General features: G+C 45.9%; 2 protein-coding genes across 5 annotated transcripts in view; both read right to left on the reverse strand.

Moving 5' to 3' along the window:
* Positions 1–2,490, reverse strand: part of SIRPD (signal regulatory protein delta) — a 38,312-nt gene extending 35,822 nt beyond the window's left edge. For both annotated transcript variants that reach the window (XM_037995042.2, XM_073008831.1), the window contains exon 1: positions 923–2,490. In XM_037995042.2, coding sequence (XP_037850970.2) covers positions 923–995 — 73 coding nt within the window. In that variant the 5' untranslated portion in view covers positions 996–2,490. The remainder of the gene's footprint in view (positions 1–922) is intronic.
* A 161-nt stretch (positions 2,491–2,651) lies between these two features.
* Positions 2,652–18,779, reverse strand: part of LOC103215800 (signal-regulatory protein beta-1-like) — a 28,781-nt gene continuing 12,653 nt past the window's right edge. Inside the window, exons 3-6 of one of the 3 annotated variants that reach the window (XM_073008835.1) lie at positions 15,104–15,421; positions 14,183–14,515; positions 9,545–9,659; positions 2,665–8,941 (exon numbers count right to left, since the gene is read on the reverse strand). In XM_073008835.1, coding sequence (XP_072864936.1) covers positions 9,547–9,659; positions 14,183–14,515; positions 15,104–15,421 — 764 coding nt within the window. In that variant the 3' untranslated portion in view covers positions 2,665–8,941; positions 9,545–9,546. The other 2 variants (XM_073008839.1, XM_073008844.1) reach the window with 2 other exon arrangements.

Genomic DNA, 18,779 nt, shown 5'->3' on the forward strand with positions numbered 1-18,779 from the left:
CAGAGACAGACATACACAGGAGTAAGATGATGTGAGGATACAGGGAGGGTGGTGCCACCTGCCATCCAACAAATGTTTGAGGCTACCACTGCCAGAAGCTCAGAGAGAGACATAGAACACAGTCCTCAGAAAGAACCAACCCTGCCCACACTTCGATTTTGAGTGTCTAGTCTCCAGACCTGTGAGAAAATTATTTTCTGTAATTTAAACCACCCAGTTTGCAGTACTTTTTAAGAGTAACCAAATACAGTGGCAACAGAGAAATAAAAAACTGAATTTCACAGAAAGAAGTGTAAAACATGCCAGGGGCCAGGCGTGGTGGCTCATGCCTATAATCCCAGCACTTTGGCAGGCTGAGGCGGGTGGAACTCTTGAGCTCAGAAGTTTGCGACCAGCCTGGGCATCATAGTGAAACCCCATCCCTACAAAAAAAGACAAAAATTAGCTGAGTTTGGTGGCACGTGCCTGTAGTCCCAGCTACTTGGGAGGTGGAGGCATGAGAATCACTTGAGCCCAGGAGGTGGAGGTTGTAGTGAGCCAAGATCGCACCACTGCACTCCAGCCTAGGTGACAGAGTGAGACCCTGTCTCAAAAAAATAAATAAAAATAAAATAAAATAAATGACACATCCTTTGATTCCAGAGGCTGGAGGGTGAGAGCTGTGATGGGTGCTGTGCCCAGCCCTGTGACCATAGGTGTGAGTCCTTTACCTGAACAAAGAGATTTGCAACAGACATGGCCATTGGGAGATTTTGTCAGAATTGGGGGCCATCCCAGTGTAGTCTTCTGAGTTCTGCCTGTTCTGGGATAAGATGGAGAAAACTCTCCCAAAGGAAATTTTATGGGAACAGGTGAGGGAGGGTTCACTAAACAGGAAGAGGGGAGAACCCACCACACACACACACACTGAGGCCCCACTCACCTGCCAGTTCAAGCAGCAGATACAGCAGTAAGGAAGGCAGAGGTGGGTGGAGTGGGGAGGCAGGGATGGGCATTGTAGTGAAACCTGGAGCTTGCTCTGCCTGAATGTCTGTCCTGGAGAAGCCCTTGACTCAGTTATCTGAGCAGAGAGGACAGTCCTTGCCTCTGTGATGTCAGAGGAAGGGGATTGTGATGACAGGAAAGGTCAGGGGACTGGGACACTTTTTCCTTTGTGATTATAAAATTGAACAGACAAGGTTGCTTCAAGCTAAGAAGTTGCTGCTGGAAATATTTAGCATTGCTGGGACTGGGAGTCTTGACACCCACAGACTTATACTCCTTCCTGAGTTTTATCCCATCTCAGAGGTTCTCCCCAACTTCATGGCCTTTGCCTATCTAGGAGCCTCAGACACACAGGCTGGACCAAGGCCGAAACCTCATGATGGGCATGTGTGGGTCTAGCTCCTGCATGAGCTCAACATCTGGGCCTCTCTGAGCTGCACAGCTGAAGAAAGAGACAAGATATCTATAGCCTCACCCACTTGATAAGAGTTGAACTTTACAATGGATGCCCTTTCTTCCACTTCAGAGTTGTCAGAAGCAAAAAACAAGCAATATCTGCTGTGGGCTCTTGGCTTTTCTGTAGGTCCCTCCATACACTACTAGGAACTGCTTCCTTTTTCCTTCCTGAAGAGGAATCAGGCGTGGCTGAGAAAGATATTCAAGTTGTGGAGGTGATGATGATTTGTGCTCTAGAGGATGGACAGGGCCTGCAGGGAAGGCGGAGCTGTGGGGAACGCTCTCTAGGAGGGAGAGTAACATGCCTACAAACACCTGGGAAGGTGAGGGCTGCCTCTCCTGCTTGGGCTGGACTTGGGACCAGCTCTCAGGGATGGGATTGGAGGGACAGAAGAAATGCTCCCAGAAAGAGGGAGGAAGCAGCATGTTGACATCCTTCTCTCTCAGCTCTGCAATGGGTTCTCCCTAAGCACAAAGGTTGTGTTCAGGGACCCTCAGCCCACATTCAACTGGTGACCCTTTAATGTCCAAGCATCCATAGGCAGGCACTGGCTGCCATCCTGTTTCCCCATTGCCTCCTCGTGACTTGTGCCTCCTCCTCAGGGACCAGCTAGATGTCAGGGCCAGGAGAGGTGTTAGACCCTCTAGGAAAAGAAAGCAAAGCTGGCACGTTCTCTCTGAGATGACAAAACTCCCCATCCCCTGGTGATGTCATCATCCTATCCCGTTGTCCTGAAATGATGAATTCCACAAAGGAATTCCAATCCATGGCCCCTGCTTGGAACTAGACAGGAACATTCCTCCAGCCTCCTTCATCCTCCCCTTCCCCTACTCTGAGGAATCTTCTCACCTTTCATTAGACTCTAAGTTCCTTGGAGAGTCAGTACCCAAGTACAGTACTCACAGATCAGTACCCAAGAGTGCCGGCTTTTGAATCAGATATAATCTAGGTTAAAATCCTGAATCCACCCCCTAGGAGCTGAGTAATCTTGGGGCCATGATGCAGACCTGTATATCCTGCAACCATCTTGACATCTTCATTTGTGTGTGTGTGTGTATATATGTGTGTGTGTGTGTGTGTGTGTGTGTGTATATATATATATATATATATATATATTTTTTTTTTTTTTGAGACGGAGTTTTGCTCTTGTTGTCCAGGCTGGAGTGCAATGGTATGACCTCCGCTCACTGCAACCTCCACCTCCCGAGTTCAAGCAATTCTCCTGCCTCAGCCTCCTGAGTAGCTGAGACTACAGGCACTCACTATCATGCCTGGATAATTTTTGTATTTTTAGTAGAGACAAGGTTTCACCATATTGGTCAGGCTGGTCTTCAACTCCTGACCTCAGGTGATCCACCTGCCTGGGCCTCCCAAAGTGCTGGGATTACAGGTGTGAGGGTGTGAGCCACTGCGCCTGGCCCCTTTGTATACCTTAAATATTCAACTTTGAATTTCAGATCTGCACTCACAAACCTTATCTTCTCCCACACCATGCCTGTTTGGTATTTGGTACCATCGTCTATGCAGTTTGTCAAACCAGGAAGGGACTCAGGTTCTATACCCTCACTTATCCACTTGCTACCAAGTAAAAGGGGGTCGCTTCCTGATATGCTAGAAGCCAATACTGTGACACCAGGCTTTTGAGAAACGAAAAGATTTTTATCGCAAATTGACTAACAGGAAGACAGGAGTCTAGCTCAAATCTAGCTCCATGTGCTAGCTTCAAGGCAGTAGCTTTATTAGAAAAAGTTTCGGGGGTGGATTCTGGGATTAGTATGATTTATGAAAGGAAAGGGGAGGTCTGGAAAGTCCTTGGGCATGTATGGTTATCTCTCCACACGCCTCTTCACAGGTCCCATGTGCAAAATCCTGGGGCATTATTATGAAATATGTGGTAGAAATTCAGGCTGTGACATCAGCAAGCTCATTCTGAGCAAAATCCAGTTGGCCATATTGGTTCCAACAGATTTTAGTCAGTTTTGTTATCTTACAAGTGGAGGAAGTTTCAGCAGTTTAGCAAGTTTTTTTTTTTTTTTTTTTCTTATCTGCTATCCTGTAAACTCAAGAATTTCTGTTAGTAATTGGTTTCTTTAACTCCTTGGGGGCATAGTTTCACACTCATATCTTGCCCCTGCCAGGCCCTATTGGATTTACCTCCTAAATACCTTCTGAATTATGCTCTTTCTCCATCTCTATCATCATCTCTTGCCTGAATAAAAACAATTGCCTTCTCACTAGAGTATCCCCATTTTTATTTGCCCCCTATAATCTCCTTCTCCTTCTTCAGCCAGACTGGTCTTTTTACAACATAGATTTAATTATGTCCCTCTCTTGAATAAACATGTTTGTGGATTCTCATTAACCTGGAGGTACTATAAACAAGGCCTTCCTCCGTGACTGACTTGCTCCCTTAGAGATGAAGGGATCCCCACCTTTCTGATATGTAGCACAGCCTCACTGTCCCACCCTGGCTTTCCTGGGAGATAGACTCTGGGGTGAAGATGAGCAAGTAGGTTTTTTTTCAGGGAGTACTTTTAGGATTAACAGTTGTGGATGGGAGAAGAGGGAAGCAGGACTGGGTAGAAAAAGAAGCTGGGCTGCAATGAAGTCCCAGTGAAGACCTCAGCTGACCTTGCATGGAGCCTGGTACTAAGACGTTCCTCCAGAGTTGCTCTCAGTTAGGATAAGAGAGCTGGGCCTTTATACGACTAGGTTGATGAGTCCAATGAGAGGTGGTCTGTTCCCAGATATGACCTAAGCAAGGGTGCTCCCTTCAACTGAGACAATCCCAAATAGGGCTGATGCTGAGGACCATCTCCACAGCCAGGTGCCTCTCAGTATCCATTACACTCCTCTTGGGAACAACTTGTTCCTGTGAAGACTTGGGGTCAGAACATTATTCACTCACTCATAGTCAGGTCCTCAGAGCTATCCCAGCTCACCCACATAACCCAAAGTTTTCTGATCTCACTTGGTCTGACCTGGGTTTTACTAACGGGAAAAGTTTAGAGTGAGCATCACGGGGGATTGAGAAGCCACTTCCTCTGGGATCTGAGTGCCTAGGTCTGGGGTGAGCTCTGGTAGGGGACAGAGGAAGGACGAGAGGAAAGGAAACCTCAGGCTTGTGAAGTGAGATAAAACTTTGGAATATTAATGAAGTCTCCCTACCACACATGTCTTTGCATTGCTCCCCACGGGGTGCAAGAGGCAAATAAAACCTAGCTGAGGACAAGACGTTCATTTTTTTAATAGACTTAATTTGTTAAGGACTGTTTTAGATTTACAGAAAAATTGAGCCCTATCATTAGTATCTTACATTAGTATGATAAATTATTGTAATCAATGAACCAATATTGATACATTATGATTAATCAAAGTTCAGAGTTTATTTAGATCTTTTCTTTTTACCTAATGTCTTTTTTCTGTTCCAGCATCCCATCCAGGATACCTGTTACATTTACTTGTCATATCTCCTCAGGCTTCTCTTGGCTATGATAGTTTTTTAGACTTTCCTTGATTTTGATGACCTTGACCATTTTGAGGAGTTCTGGGCCCAATATTGCAGGATACCTCCTTATTGAAATTTGTCTGATGTTTTCCTCATGATTAGATTGGGGTTGTGAGTTTTGGGGGGAAGGTAACAGAGGAAAGTGTCATCTTCATCACATCATATTAAAAGTACATATTAGTGACATGATTTATGATTGTTAATGTTGATTTATAACTGTTGATGAACTCTTGATCACCTGGCTGAAGCTGTATTTGTCAGGTTTTTCCACTGGAAAGTTATTTTTTCTCCTTTTTTTCATGCTGCACCCTTTGCAAAGAAGTCACAATGCACAGCCCACACTTCAGGAGTGGAAGTTATGTTCCACCTCCTTTAGGGTGGAGTGTATAAATAAATTATCTGGGACTTTTCTGCACTGGAGATTCTTCTCTTCTTTCCCATTAATTTATTCAATCTTTTATTTATATTGGTATGGACTCAGATATTTATTTTATACTTTGGATTATAACTCATTACTACTTTACTTATTTTTTTTGCTGACAGTGTTCCAGTTTTGTCCTTTGGGAGCTCTTTCAGTTGGTTCCTGTGCCCCTTTGATGTACTCCAGTCATTGTGGGTTTTGGTTTTGGGGTTGACTTTGTTTTCTTTTTAGCACTTTCTTACTTTCTAGAGGATGTTTAATTTTTGATGGAATGTTTTAAACAGAAAGAAGAGAGAGTAGTCTTTAAAGAAATAGCTTGAGAATACAGCACACCAGCCAAGTGATCAAATGAAGAGAAGTTTTCTTTTGAAATCCAACACCTAGTAGAAACCAATGGCCTCAATGATGTATTCACTCATTTTAAAAAATTGACAGCCTATTATATGGCAGACACAGTTCTGGCAACTGAGGATACAGATAATCCTCCCCCACCCCCAATCCGCCACGATAGAACTGACATTCTATTTGTGTAAGATAGACAAATACAGGCAGTTCTCACTTTGGTGCTGACATGCATGCATTTCACTTACCATAGCTTAGTTAAGTAACATCAGTCCCACAACACAAGTCTCGAAATTTAGGTGACATAGTAAATTTACTGTAATTTGCATAGACTGCAAATTTCTGGGCTAGCTCTTCAGTCCCCAAATCACCATGGAAATAACAAAAGCTCGTCATGATCAGTAACCAGTCATGTTGCGTCTTTCAAAGTCTGTTGGTGATTGGTCCTTATGAATCTCCTACTTATACAACAAAGCCTATAGTTGGATTGCCTCCTTGTCTCCCAGTGATGAGCCCATATGACATTTTACAGAAATGAATAATTGAAAGAGGAATTTTGCAACCAAGATGACATTACAGTGAAGAAATGAGAAGTGAAAATGCTGCAAGTGAGGTTCAAATTGAATGTGAGTGGAATTCTAGAAGTACAAATAGTTGACCATGGCAATGTAGACCCTGACGCAGGAACTTCAGATAGGCAGCCAGAGGGAGGTAGTAAAGACAAACTCCCACAAATGGGAGAGGAGTAATAACAAAAGGGCTGAAGATGTCCCAAAGGTTGAAATACCAGCAAAAATATTCACATGAAAGGACTTTCTGGAGTGATTTCACAATATTAAAAATGCAAGGGATAACATGTTGGAAGCTAGTCCAAACTTAGAAAGATGGCAAAACACGAAGGTATATTAGAAATGATGCTTCCTGGTTGGGCATGGTGGCTCATGCTTGTAATCCCAGCACTTTGGGAGGCCAAGGCAGGTGGATCACCTGAGGTTAGGAGTTCGAGACTAGCCTGACCAACATGGAGAAACCCCATCTCTACTGAAAACACAAAATTAGCTGGGTGTGGTGATGCTTGCCTGCAATCCCAGCTACTCAGGAGGCTAAGGCAGGAGAATCGCAGGAACCAGGGAGGTGGGGGGTTGCAGTGAGCCAAGATCACGACATTGCACTCCAGCCCGGGCAATAAGAATGAAACACCATCTCAAAATAAATAAATAAATAAACAAAAAGAAATGATGCTTGCTCCATGTATTAGCCTACTCTCACACTGCTATAAAGAACTACCGGAGACTGGATAATTTATGAAGAAAAGAGGTTTAATTGACTCACAGTTCCACAGGCTTAACAGGAAGCATGACTGGGAGGCCTCAGGAAACTTACAATCATGTTGGAAGGAGAAAAGGAAGTAGGGACCTTCTTTACATGGTGGCAGAAGAGAGAGAAAGAGAGAGCGAAGGGGGAAATGCCACACACTTTCAAAAAACCAGATCTCATGAGAACTCACTGAGATCTTACGAGAACTCACTGTCACAAGAACAGCAAGGGGGAAGTCCGCCCCCATGATTCAGTCACCTCCTACCAGGCCCATCCCACAACACATGCAGATTACAATTTGAGATGAGATTTGGATGGAGACACAGAGCCAAACCATATCACTCCGTATCAGAAATATACAAGAAAAAGGCAAGCACTCTTCCAACTACTCTTGATACATTTTTACAAAGAAATAACACTTGAACTCTCAATGTTTCTAATGCTTTGAATTGCAGTGCACAAATAAATATTTATTTCATTATAGTTTCATTGTCCTCTACATCTGTAACTGAGAGTGTGAGAGTTTCTAATATTTTGACAAAAAATGGTAAAGGTCACAAACTGATAATTGTTTTTCTAATTGGATATGGAGAATGCTTTCCTAGGTTTCAGGTTGCACAGTCATTTTTGCAATCCTGCACCGCCATGAAAAGCAAGAGTTGCCTGTATTCAGCATAATACTTATGTAAATAAGGGCTAAAGAAAAATTAATTAGGATAAGAGAAATGAGAATGCTGGGACAGAGAAAAGAAATAATATTTTCTACAGTGTAGTTTATAGAAGGTGCCTTTAATAAAGTGACATTGAGTAGAGACTTGAAGGAGGGAGAGTGGGAGCCATGCGGCTGTGTTGGGGAAGAAGCAGAGAAGTGATATGATTTGACTTTTCCAAAGAATTGCTGTGGCTGAAAAATGAAAGCCAGAGGAGTGGTCCCAAAAGAGATGATGCTGGTTGGGACAGGGAGTGGTGGTGGAAGTGAGAAGTGTGCAGATATGGATGTAACTCAGAGGTGTCCTGCAGCAGGCTTGGACTGGCCCTTGAAAACCAATTGTTAAATTTCAGGAATTTTGCAATCTGGTTGTTTAAGTGTTGGTAGTGTGAAATTGGTCATGTTGGGAGTTATTACACTAGAGAAATTGGCAAGCACTACAAAATAGCTTTTGGTTTTTCCCTTTCAGAAAGTCCACTGTTAAACATTTACCATCGCATGTAAGTGGACATAGGCATTTTGTAGGCAGAATTGAATACGAGTTGTAAAGGGAAGTCAAGGAGGGCTCCTTGATGTTGGAGTGTGGCAGCATTTCTACCATGAGCAGCAGGACTGGGAAGGCTGCAGGATGCTAGAAGAAATACTGTTCCCATCTCAGAGAGAGAAGGTAGAGTTTCTTTCTTTTTGAGTTTGAGGGATAGGATGCTTGGACAAAGAGGAAAGAGAATCATTTTTTTCTTAAAATCAGTATAGGGGTTCATGTGTATTCAGGAGGCAATAGAGAACCTCAACAAGGCTGGGGGAGTTGGAGGGGGCAGGAATCCAGAAGATGGGATAACTCTTGAGAGCCTGGAGAGCGTCTGTGGTTTATGGTCACTCCCAAGGCGATAGATGGGAGGAGTCTTGGTGTGTTTAGATTTGGCGTGTTTCTCACCTTCTAGGGAGGTGCCGTGAGTCAGTGCCCAGAGCCCAATCCCATGGCCCCTGCTCAGGACCATGAATGGAGACACTGCTCTGGGGTATCAACGTCTTGTGAAGGAGCAACAGGAGCCTGTGGGCAGGCAGATGTCACGGGAGAGGAGGCGTTTGGAGCTGAGTCTGGAGAAACTTCTCGCTGGCTCCTTCTCTCATGTTGAGCCTCTCAAGAAAGGAAGGAGGCAGCAGAGACTGAGGGTCCCACATGGCAGGGGAGGAGCAAAGGAGCTGTGGGAAAACACATCCACATTTATTCATCTGCTCATCATTCAAGAAATGCTTCTTGAGAGTCTGTTATGTTTCTGGGGCTGGTCTCTTGGGATGCCTGTTTGCGGGGGACAGGCAGGCCTCAGGTAGGACTCTGCCAGCTCAGCCCTCCTTCCAAGTCCTGATGCCTCCTCCTCCCTCCCTTCCACTCAGACACACAGAGGATCAGAGCAGGAGTAGCCCTCAGAGCAGCCCATCTGGGGGTTCTCAACATTACTCTACAAGTGGGAATTCCTTTAGCCCCATGGAGTCCCAGCAGTGGCCTGGAAGGGACCACCCACTCAGTTGGCCCTCACTTAGATCCCTCTGTCCACCTTTTCCATGAGACTCCAAGGGCACTGGGGACACCTTTGAACCCCCTTGAAGCGTCCCAACTCCTGCACACCTCCTGTGGGTTGGGAGTCCCACACAGGGTTCCCTGAAACTCTTAGGTGTCATAAAGGAGCCCTGTCACCTTCTGTAAACTCCACTGACCCTGAAGCTGCATGGCAAGTGAGCTGGGCCCTCCCACTGGCCTTGCCCTTCTCGGCATCCCTTGGTCAGTCCTCCCTCTCCCACACTTACAGTCAGGCCTTCTGTTTCCAGCAAATGTAGACGGCAGAGACACCAACCACCAGTAGCACCTTGGGGCCCAGGAGGAGAGCTATGAGGAGTGGAGCAGTAGGAGCCAGTGCCAGGCCTGGAAATCAGGGAAGAGGAGGAGCCATGAGAGGAGCCACCTGGGAGCTCATCTCAAGGGCCTCCACTTACCCCATCTGAGGCTACCTGGGCCCATCAGTGCTCTGAGGCTTTTGAACTTGCATCCTGCTCTGGCTTCCCTGACTCCAGCCGAAAGCAAAGGCCAGGGAAAGTGGCTCCTCATTCTCACTCACCCTGTCCCAGGCTGTCAGCTTATCCTCCTGGAGGGAAAAGGTGGAGAGAGTGTGTACTCAGGTGTTCATACATACGGCAACTGGGTTCCTCACTTGATCCTCACAAGCCTGTGAGGCAGGGATTATTATTCCATTCTGATGGGGAAACTGAGGCCAGAGAGTTTAGGGAGTGCCCAGAGATTAGTGGGATCCAAATCTAGGGGAGCCCATCATTATGTCCCCCAGGGTGACTCCTGAGTCCAAGACAAGTCCAACACCCCAGGGTCATAAAAATGATTAGGAAAGGGTGGGCAGGTGGTGTGAGGATGGATTCAGAGTGAGAGAGCTGCATGCTGCCCTTCTTAGCCCCGGGGTATTTGGATGGCCCCATATTCTCATGATCTCAGGGAGCCCTCAAGGGACAAGAACTAATGAAACCTGTTGGCTGGAAAAGACCCTGGTGAGTCAGGGAAAGGGCCTCATGCTTGGGAGGGCCTCAGACATCATCTACCCCACCTCAACCCTAGTGCAGATGTCATCTGAAATTTCTCTTTTGGACACAGAGAGTCAGATCTAAGGAAGCACATGTTTGGACTCTGCATTTTTTAAATAAGGGGTTTTGGCTGTTAAAAGTAACAAAGGTATTATTTTTTTCTCTTTTTTTTAAATTAAATGGTGCTGGTTGGTCCTTAAGGAAGGAAGGGAGACCTCAGCATCTGTGGCCGCTGGGGTGTTGCAGGCCGGCAGTTCTCAGCTGGGTGGCTCTCTGGGGCTTTCTCTCCCTTGAGGAGAGCTGCACTGCCCAAATTTACTCCTTCTAGCGGGGAGCCCATGTGAGAGATAGACTGCATTGGGGATATGAAGGGCTATCCCCTCCCCTCAATTTAAAACAACTCTACAGGACCCTCCAGCCTTTGGCCTCTCTGCAGGAGCAGCTCCGTGTTTGTCCTGCCTGCACTGTGGCTCAGCACCTCCCTCCTCCTACACTCCTGCTTCCTCATTCCCTGAGGCATGTTGACCCTGATAGCACTCTAGGATGCTTCCTGCATTCCTTTATCCATTCCCAGTTGGCCTCTCAGAGAAACTGACCTTGGGAAATGGTCTGGAAAGCAGACTCTAAAATATGAGTTTGAAATCTGATTACTCATCAGCTGGCAAGGAGGATCCCAGGGCTGGTGGTAAGTGGGGCTGGACAAGCCCTAACTTGCTTTTGTGTTGCAATTGATAACACTTTCACTGGCAGTAAACTGGGATGGTGTAACCCCAGGAAGGGGTTCAAAATGCCCTCAGCCTTTTGAAAACAGATTGCGAAATGGTCCTTATAAGAACTAAGGTGTCAGCTGTTGCTGGGCATGAATCCTTGGAAGAAAGACAATGAGAAACTAAGAGTGATTGATCATGAGTTAAGGTTCAGTGCTGAAGCCAGAGGACTTCTTGGCAGCACTGTAGATTCTTATTTTTTGGAGCCACAGGGCAGAAGGAATAGAGGATTCGGTCCTGGGCATCGTAGAAGAGTAGCAGAATCATAGTGGAGGATGAATCTCAGTTTCAATGGCTGCTATGCTGGGGTAGGGCCCTGATGGGGAAGTTGTGGGACCCTGAGATGTGGGAGGAGACATTTGGGTCAAAGCACTCAAAGATTGTCAGTTAACTTTGGAGTTGCTGGGGACAGTTGCAGTAGCATAGCTACTTGTCTCTATAAATATCCTCCCCAAGCCAAAAGAAGAAACAAGAAAGGAAAAGTAAATTCTACACAATCCAGGCTGTAAATATTACTTGAAGAGAGAAGGCCAAACTGCAAAATGACTGTGAGTCAAAAGGGAACACTCACCTAACCCTAGTGTACAGTCTCTCACTAGGCTCCCACGCCACTGACGCAGCATGTCACAGAAGGCATCAGGCAGTTTGCCTGCCAGCCTAGACAACCTAAAATGCATTTCCAGACTTACTATATGAGCCAGGATGCTATGTCAGACACACTGAAAGCACCCAAAAATGGCAGCCCTGGTCTGAGCGCCAGTGGGTGGTTGGAAGTCTAAGGAAAAACTCAACCTTGTCCAGATGGTACAGAATCATCTCATCCTGTGCTACCTTGACAAGTACAACTATGAACCCAAGAAATATCATGAGGAGCAGGCATAGGAGAACTTCCAAGGTTGAAGAGCAAGGTTAAGAACCTGAGGACTGAGGAACAGCCCAGCAGCCAGATACCAGGGAACCAACCCCCAAATACCAGCCCCCAGCCATGGAAAGTGATGAAGGGAGGACACAGAAAAGAGGAAGTCTCAAGTCAATAAACATAAGCTCCCACTTTAAGAAACTACAAAAAGTAGGGCAAAGTAAACCTAAAGCAAGCAGGAGTGATAGGAATTAATAAAAAAAAGAAAAAAAGAGAGAGCAGAACAGATAATCAATGAAACTGAAAACACAAAAACAATACAAAAACCCACTGAAACAGAGTCGATCTTTTGAAAACAACAATAAAATGGGAAAAAACTCTAGCATGACTGAAGAAAAAGAAAAGAGAAATGGCACATTTTCAGTATCAGGGTGAAACGTGGGATACCATTGCAGACCCTGCAGATACCATTTAGTTATAAGAGGATATTGTGAACAACTCTACATACATAAATGTGACAACTTAGATAAAATGGACCAAAAATTATGCAAAACACAACTTACCAGGACTCACTCAATAGGAAATGAAAAGTGTGAATAACCCAAAACTATTAAGGAAATTGAATCTATGATTTTAAAATACCCCAAAATATTCCTGAGGCCCAGATCTTTCATAGGAAAACATAAGTATTTAAAGATAAATTAAAACCAAATTTGATACACAGGGAAATGGAGCTGAAAAGTTTTGGTAAAATTTGAATGTATACTCCATTTTAGATGATATGAGGAAATTATTTTAATAATTTAATGAAATTTAGTTATTTGAATGCTTAAAATGTCAGTGGACAATGACATTGGTTTTGTGAAAAATGTCCTTGATCACATGATCACTCAATGTGCAACTGCAGGTGCACACGTGAGCAAGTTTTCAGCGGGCGTGACTATGCACCTTCCACACATCTCTGATGATGGGGGACATTTTTTCTCCTCCATGTCCTGTCTTTACTCTTCCAGCAGGCAGGGACATGAACAAATCAGTGACTCAGCACTGACCAGGAGATGATGCAAACATCATACTGTTTTGGAAGGAACCTGAGTCCTTATTCCTATTTTCTGGCGCCTCAGGGCAGAAAGAATAGAAGATTGGGCCCCGGCCATCATTGGAAGAGTAGCAGAATCACAAAGGAAGATGAATCTCAGCTTCAATGGCTTCTATGCTGGCATAGGGCCCTGTTGGGGAAGCTGTGGGACCCTGAGGTGTGGGAGGAGACATTTGGGTCAAAGCACTCAAAGATTGTCATTCGACTAGAGGAGAGGGTCCCCCTCCTGGTATTATATGAGAGGGAAATAAGACATTTTTTGGTTATAGAGAGGGTAAACACTGGCCAAATTCAGGTCCTTGGGACAAAGCCCAGCAGAAGGGGAGAGTTTCTCTAATTAGCACAAATTCCCAATATAGCCTGGTAGTGAGCCTGTCTTCAGGGACTAGATTTGCCATCATTAGTTTGGACCAATAACCTGATGTAATGGCCAGAAGTCTTCAACATCATCCCTCATCACTTCCTGAGTCCTGGTTTCCCTTTTGGGTGTTTGAAGCAGGAAAGGAGATCAGAGATGAACAGGAATTTGCACATGGTCCATGCGTAGAGTGACTGGGATTATTGTTTGTCAAATATCACCATCGGAACACAGAAGAGGCCTGTGCTGTGACCAGGTCACCTGGGGGCCTGCTCCAGGTTTCAGCTTCACTTGTCTTTCTGAAATTTATACAGCAGATGCCGGAGACTGCTGGGTGAGGTCACAGATGCAGATGGAAAAGTTTAGGATAAAACAGAGACAAGGTAGAGGTTAGAAAGTGTAAAGGGGAAGGTGGTGCACTGATGAGACATGCAGAAGAAGGCGAGACACAGGACTTCATAAACAAATGCATCGCGTCCCTCTCTCCTTTTTCCTTTAATGTATATTTACGCCAAAAGATTGATCAAGGTGTGCATCAAACTCTTGATGCACAGTTTCTCTTGTAGATGGGTTTTAAGGGTGTCTGCAAGTTGTCAATTGTCACCTTGAACCTTCAAGTAGTAGTGACCCAAGGAGTGTAGGATTTGGGGTCATGGAGCTGACATTAAAATTTTACTTTATATTTATAGACTTCTAGCTTATTTTATGACAAGCATGAATACTACTTTTAACATTAAAGAAAAAGACAAAATTTAAAAATGGGAAGTAACCACACCATGGGTGACGTCTGAGTCCTGCTCCTTCTGGTGCGCTGAGATCTCCAGGGTATGACTTTTGCTGACCGCTGGCTGTCCATCATGCTCCACCTGGCAGGTGAGCACCACATCGTTCCTGTGGGCACAGGTGTTCACCAGGAGCCAGCTCGTCCAGTTGTAGGTACCATCCTTGTTCTCTGTGAGGGTCGAAGCTGTTTCTGTCTGGGACACATTTCCATTCTCCAACCAAGTCAGCAGGAGTCTCTGGGGGTAGAATTTGCTCACCTGGCAGGTGATGTTCGCCTGGTTCTCTGCCCTCATGGACTGTTGAGTAACCTCCAAGAAGGGTGGAACTGAAACAGCACAGGGCAGAAGCTCTGACCTTGTGGCACAGACAGATCACAGGGAGGGCTCCATAATGTAGCTCCCACCACCACAGTGAGGGCGTCACCAGGACAGTGCTAGGCAGGCAGCACGTGCTCAGACATTGAGGGTGCTCTTTGCATATGAGTGAAATTACTAAGCACAGTGCCTGGCATACAGTAGGTGCTGAAGGACTGGTAGCTCCTACTAGGCTAAGAATGAGTGATATCTACAAGCACCACCCCTGGCATACAGTTGGAATGTAAGAACAGTAGCAAAATCAGTGAAATCGCCAAGCACATAGGGATTTGGCTCCTAGTAGCTGCTCACTAATTGTAGTTGCTCTTGGTGAAATAAATGAAACTCTCTAGCACAGAGCTTGGCACATGGTTGCTGGCTCCCTCACAGCTGCCATTAAAATGATAGTAAGTGACCGGCACACCTAGGTGCATGGCAGATGGGCAGCATCGTCAGGGATTAGATTCCAGGCCATTCAAGATCTAGAGCAGTAGCCTGTGGAGAGGGGAGTGGACTTAGCAGCCAGAAGTGGGCTTAGGCTGGGTGTGAGGGTCTTCTACCTCGGATGGCCTCAGACAAGTTGGCAGTCCCACGAAGAGGGTCCCCCTGCAAGGTGACATGGGCCACCTCGCAGATGACTTGAGAGTGAACGTCTCTGCGGGTCAGCACCACCCTGGCTGTGCTGCGGATGCTGTAGGACACGCTCTTTCCTGCGGGGTCCACGCTGGTCTGGAAGTCTGAGAGCTCGTTCCCATTTTTGAACCATTTCAGGGTGATGTCTTTGGGAGAGAAGCCATGGGACTCGCAGGTGAAGCTCACTGTGTGCTCAGGTGTGGCCCTCACTGCGGGACCCGATACCACAGGGGCAGTGGGTTTGGCTGCAAAAGGAGCATCGATAATCAGGAGACATAACTGAGATACCATCACTAGCGATAAGCGTGTGACACGTTAAGAACCTTCTGAGACGTTCGTTTTTAATCTTTCTGATAATGTCGGGAAGGCAGTCTCCTTTTCTCATTTTACAGCTCAGGCCACAACAGCTCTGAGAGGTGAGAACCAGCCCATGGTCAGACAGTGAGTAGGGGCAGGTCCCAGAGGGAAGTCCAGGCTGAGTTCAAAGTCCTCTCCACACAGGGTGACTTCCACCAATCTTGGCATAGGAACAAAATTACTGACTGGTCTCCCTCCTTGTTAATAACTAGTCCTAGCCAGCCTCCCCCGGAGAGCTCACCAACCTCAGAGAGGGCGTTTATAGAAGCCAATGTCAGGAACAGTGGCAAAGTGGCACCACCATGAGAGCTGCAGCCAGGCTGCTTAGCCCAGGAGAGGGGTGGCCTGACACACCCAGTTCCTCATCTGCAAAATAGGAGGACGGCATTTCTACTTCCTGGGATGTCGTCAGGATTAAATGGGGTGATGGAAGCAGTTCTGCTCTGGATCAAACACAGAAGATGCTTCTCAAAATTAAACACAGATCTATCTTTAACCCAGACTTTACAGATACACAGAGGTCTCTCTTTAGGTATTATACAAATATGAATCGTTCCATATTTTTATTGTTTTCACAAATATTTCATTCTGTCAAATAAAAGGCATTAATTAAGGATAAAGCTTTAACGTAGAACCCACAGTTTGTAAGAGCATTGGAATGACACCTGCTAAAGGTCAAGCCATAGTACGTTGCCGTAGACCTGGATAACAACTAACTGAAGCCAGTGTCCGTGGGATTTTGATCTCTCTCACCTGGAGTACTTTAATTAAATAGCCAATGAGAACAGGTTTGCAGTTTAGGATTTTTGATCAGCTAATGAACTGTTCCCGAAAACAATATTTTGTGAAACCCCCCTATAAAAAACCTTTCCTGCATTTCCATACCGGACACTATTCAGGGTTCTACTGACTCAGTGTATTCAAATTGCACCTCTTTATTTTTCCAATAAATGCTCTTTCCTTTGGCCTTCCTAACCATCATCGTTGTTGTTGTTGTTAGTAGCTCTAACCTGCTGCAAGTCCTACATTTGAAAATAGGAAATTTGTTTTTGGAATCTGTATCTTCAGTTAGGTCAGGTTTGGGTCAAAAACAAGGATCACTGAGTACTAAGAAAGCCAAAGCTGATTAATTTTTTCATCATTAATTAATTACAAGGGACAAAGACCCAGGCCACACCAACAGGCAGAAACCAATTCTGGGCCCTGAAAGCAAACACACTGGAGAATCAGAACAATGAGGCGGTTTCTCCCTGTAGATGAGTTTTAAGGGTGTCTGCAAATTGCTAATTGTTACCTTGAACCTTCTGCCGTCGTCTTAGAAAACACATATTACACATGTTTGCCTTTGCTAATATTATCTTGCTCCCTAATATGCATGAAATATTTTGAGAGCACAGTAAGAAGGGTGTCACTTGAAGATGTCAACTCTTTGAGATACCGGCAAATGGGTGTCCCTAGAGGGCTGAGAGGCTGTTCCGATTTATTGAGGGCTTCTTGGCCACCTGATGCTGGCTGCTCCCTCTGTACCTCTCAGCACTTTAATCCTCCCTCCATTTCTTAGAGGGAGTGCTCATGTGAGCCCTTGTGTAAGGCAAGACTCTGAGAGGATCCTTGCTGGCCAAGGACCAAAAGTAGATAGAAACCCCACCCTGGGAAGACAAGCGAGGGTAAATGCAAGTGCATAACCTGGCATGTAGTAGGTGCTTAATAAATAACCCCTGTGACTGTAATCATGAGGTTTGGTCATTACTGCTTCTGGAGCTGCATAGCTGTTCTTCAGGCAACAGAACAAAGAGGAGCAGAAACACCAAGGAAAGGCTCAAACCCTACTCACTGCAGCTGCCAGAAAAACCCAAATGATAAAAGGAGCAGCAACCACCATGTTTGGTGAACTGGCTTTCAAGTAAGATCACAGGTGAAGCTGGAAGCATTTTGGAAGAAGGAGGGAAAAGATACCTCAGTGACATCTGGGAGTGCTGAGGGAGGGAGGCTTCTGGGGCGGAGAAGTGAGGATTTGCTGGGACTCCAGCACCTGCTTAGATACAAACGTTTTCAAGACAGAAGGTTCCCCAGCACTGAGGCTGCGTCTGAGCAAGGCTTTGTCCCAGTCTCCTATCTTGGGTCCTGAGGCCAGTAGCATGGGAGGGGTCCTGTCCAGGCTTCTGGGGCCTCCCTGAATGTTCCCAGCATGTCTGTTTTGAAGCACCCATGGCCCAAAAAGCTGTTCTCAAAGCCCCAAAGCCTGGGGCACCGCTTTTGCTAGGGGGCTGTGTGTGAGAATCTTCTGGAGCCATTCAGAACTTTAGATGCCAGGCCCACGTTAGACCAATTAAACTGGCATTTTTAGGGGGATCCTGGGTCCAGCTTTGTTAACTTTTTTTTTTGATAGTTTTCCCAGTGATTGTAATGAGCAGTCAAGGTTGAAAGCCACTGGACCCCAACCCAAACCCCATTTATACTTGGGGCCTAGTGATGCCCTGACCTGTCTGAGGTCACACAGCTTCACCCTAACACAGCACACATTTATTGAGCATTTATTGTGTGCTCATTGATGCCCTAAGCATTTAACACGATTTCACTCCTTCAGACCCTGCCCAGTCTGTGAGGTCAGCGTTACCATCAAAGGGTGAGGACATCGAGGCCTATGGGGGCAAAGTGTCTTGTCCTAGGTGGCAGAGCCAGGAAGAGTCAGAGCCGGGAAGAGGCCCAGGCAGCTGGGATACTGCCCGTGCTCTCCTAACCATCGTTCTGCAGAAGCTCAGTAATAACCTGAACACCACCACCACTGGGGCTCTGTGCACATCCTCTGCAATCCTCACAGAACCCAGAACGGGGCCATGATAATCAGCATCGCACCGATGGGGAACCCAAGGACTCAATGGAAGGCAAGACTGGCTCAAGATTACATGATCTTGAAATAACACCTCACTTTGGGGGTGCCTACAGTGTGCTAGGTGATTTACAGAGAGAACCTTAAATACTTTCCACTTTCCTAAAGGAGTCCTTGATTGTCTCCATTCTACAGATGAGGAAACTGAGGCTGAACAAAATGAAGGCACTGTCTCCTCATCCTCCATGTGTCCCAGTGGGCATTTCCTGTGTCCCACCAAGCAGTTATGTCCATCAATAGAGCAAGTGTTTTAGGTTCTTGAGCCCCAACACTGACAGCCACCTCAATTGTCCCCTTGAGATTCTAAACGTCATGTAATGTTAGGGAGAAGTCTCCTTTCTGGGTGCCCAGGCCTG

The sequence above is a fragment of the Chlorocebus sabaeus genome, chromosome 2 (assembly GCF_047675955.1).
Source record: "Chlorocebus sabaeus isolate Y175 chromosome 2, mChlSab1.0.hap1, whole genome shotgun sequence".
In the NCBI taxonomy this organism is placed as follows: domain Eukaryota; kingdom Metazoa; phylum Chordata; class Mammalia; order Primates; family Cercopithecidae; genus Chlorocebus; species Chlorocebus sabaeus.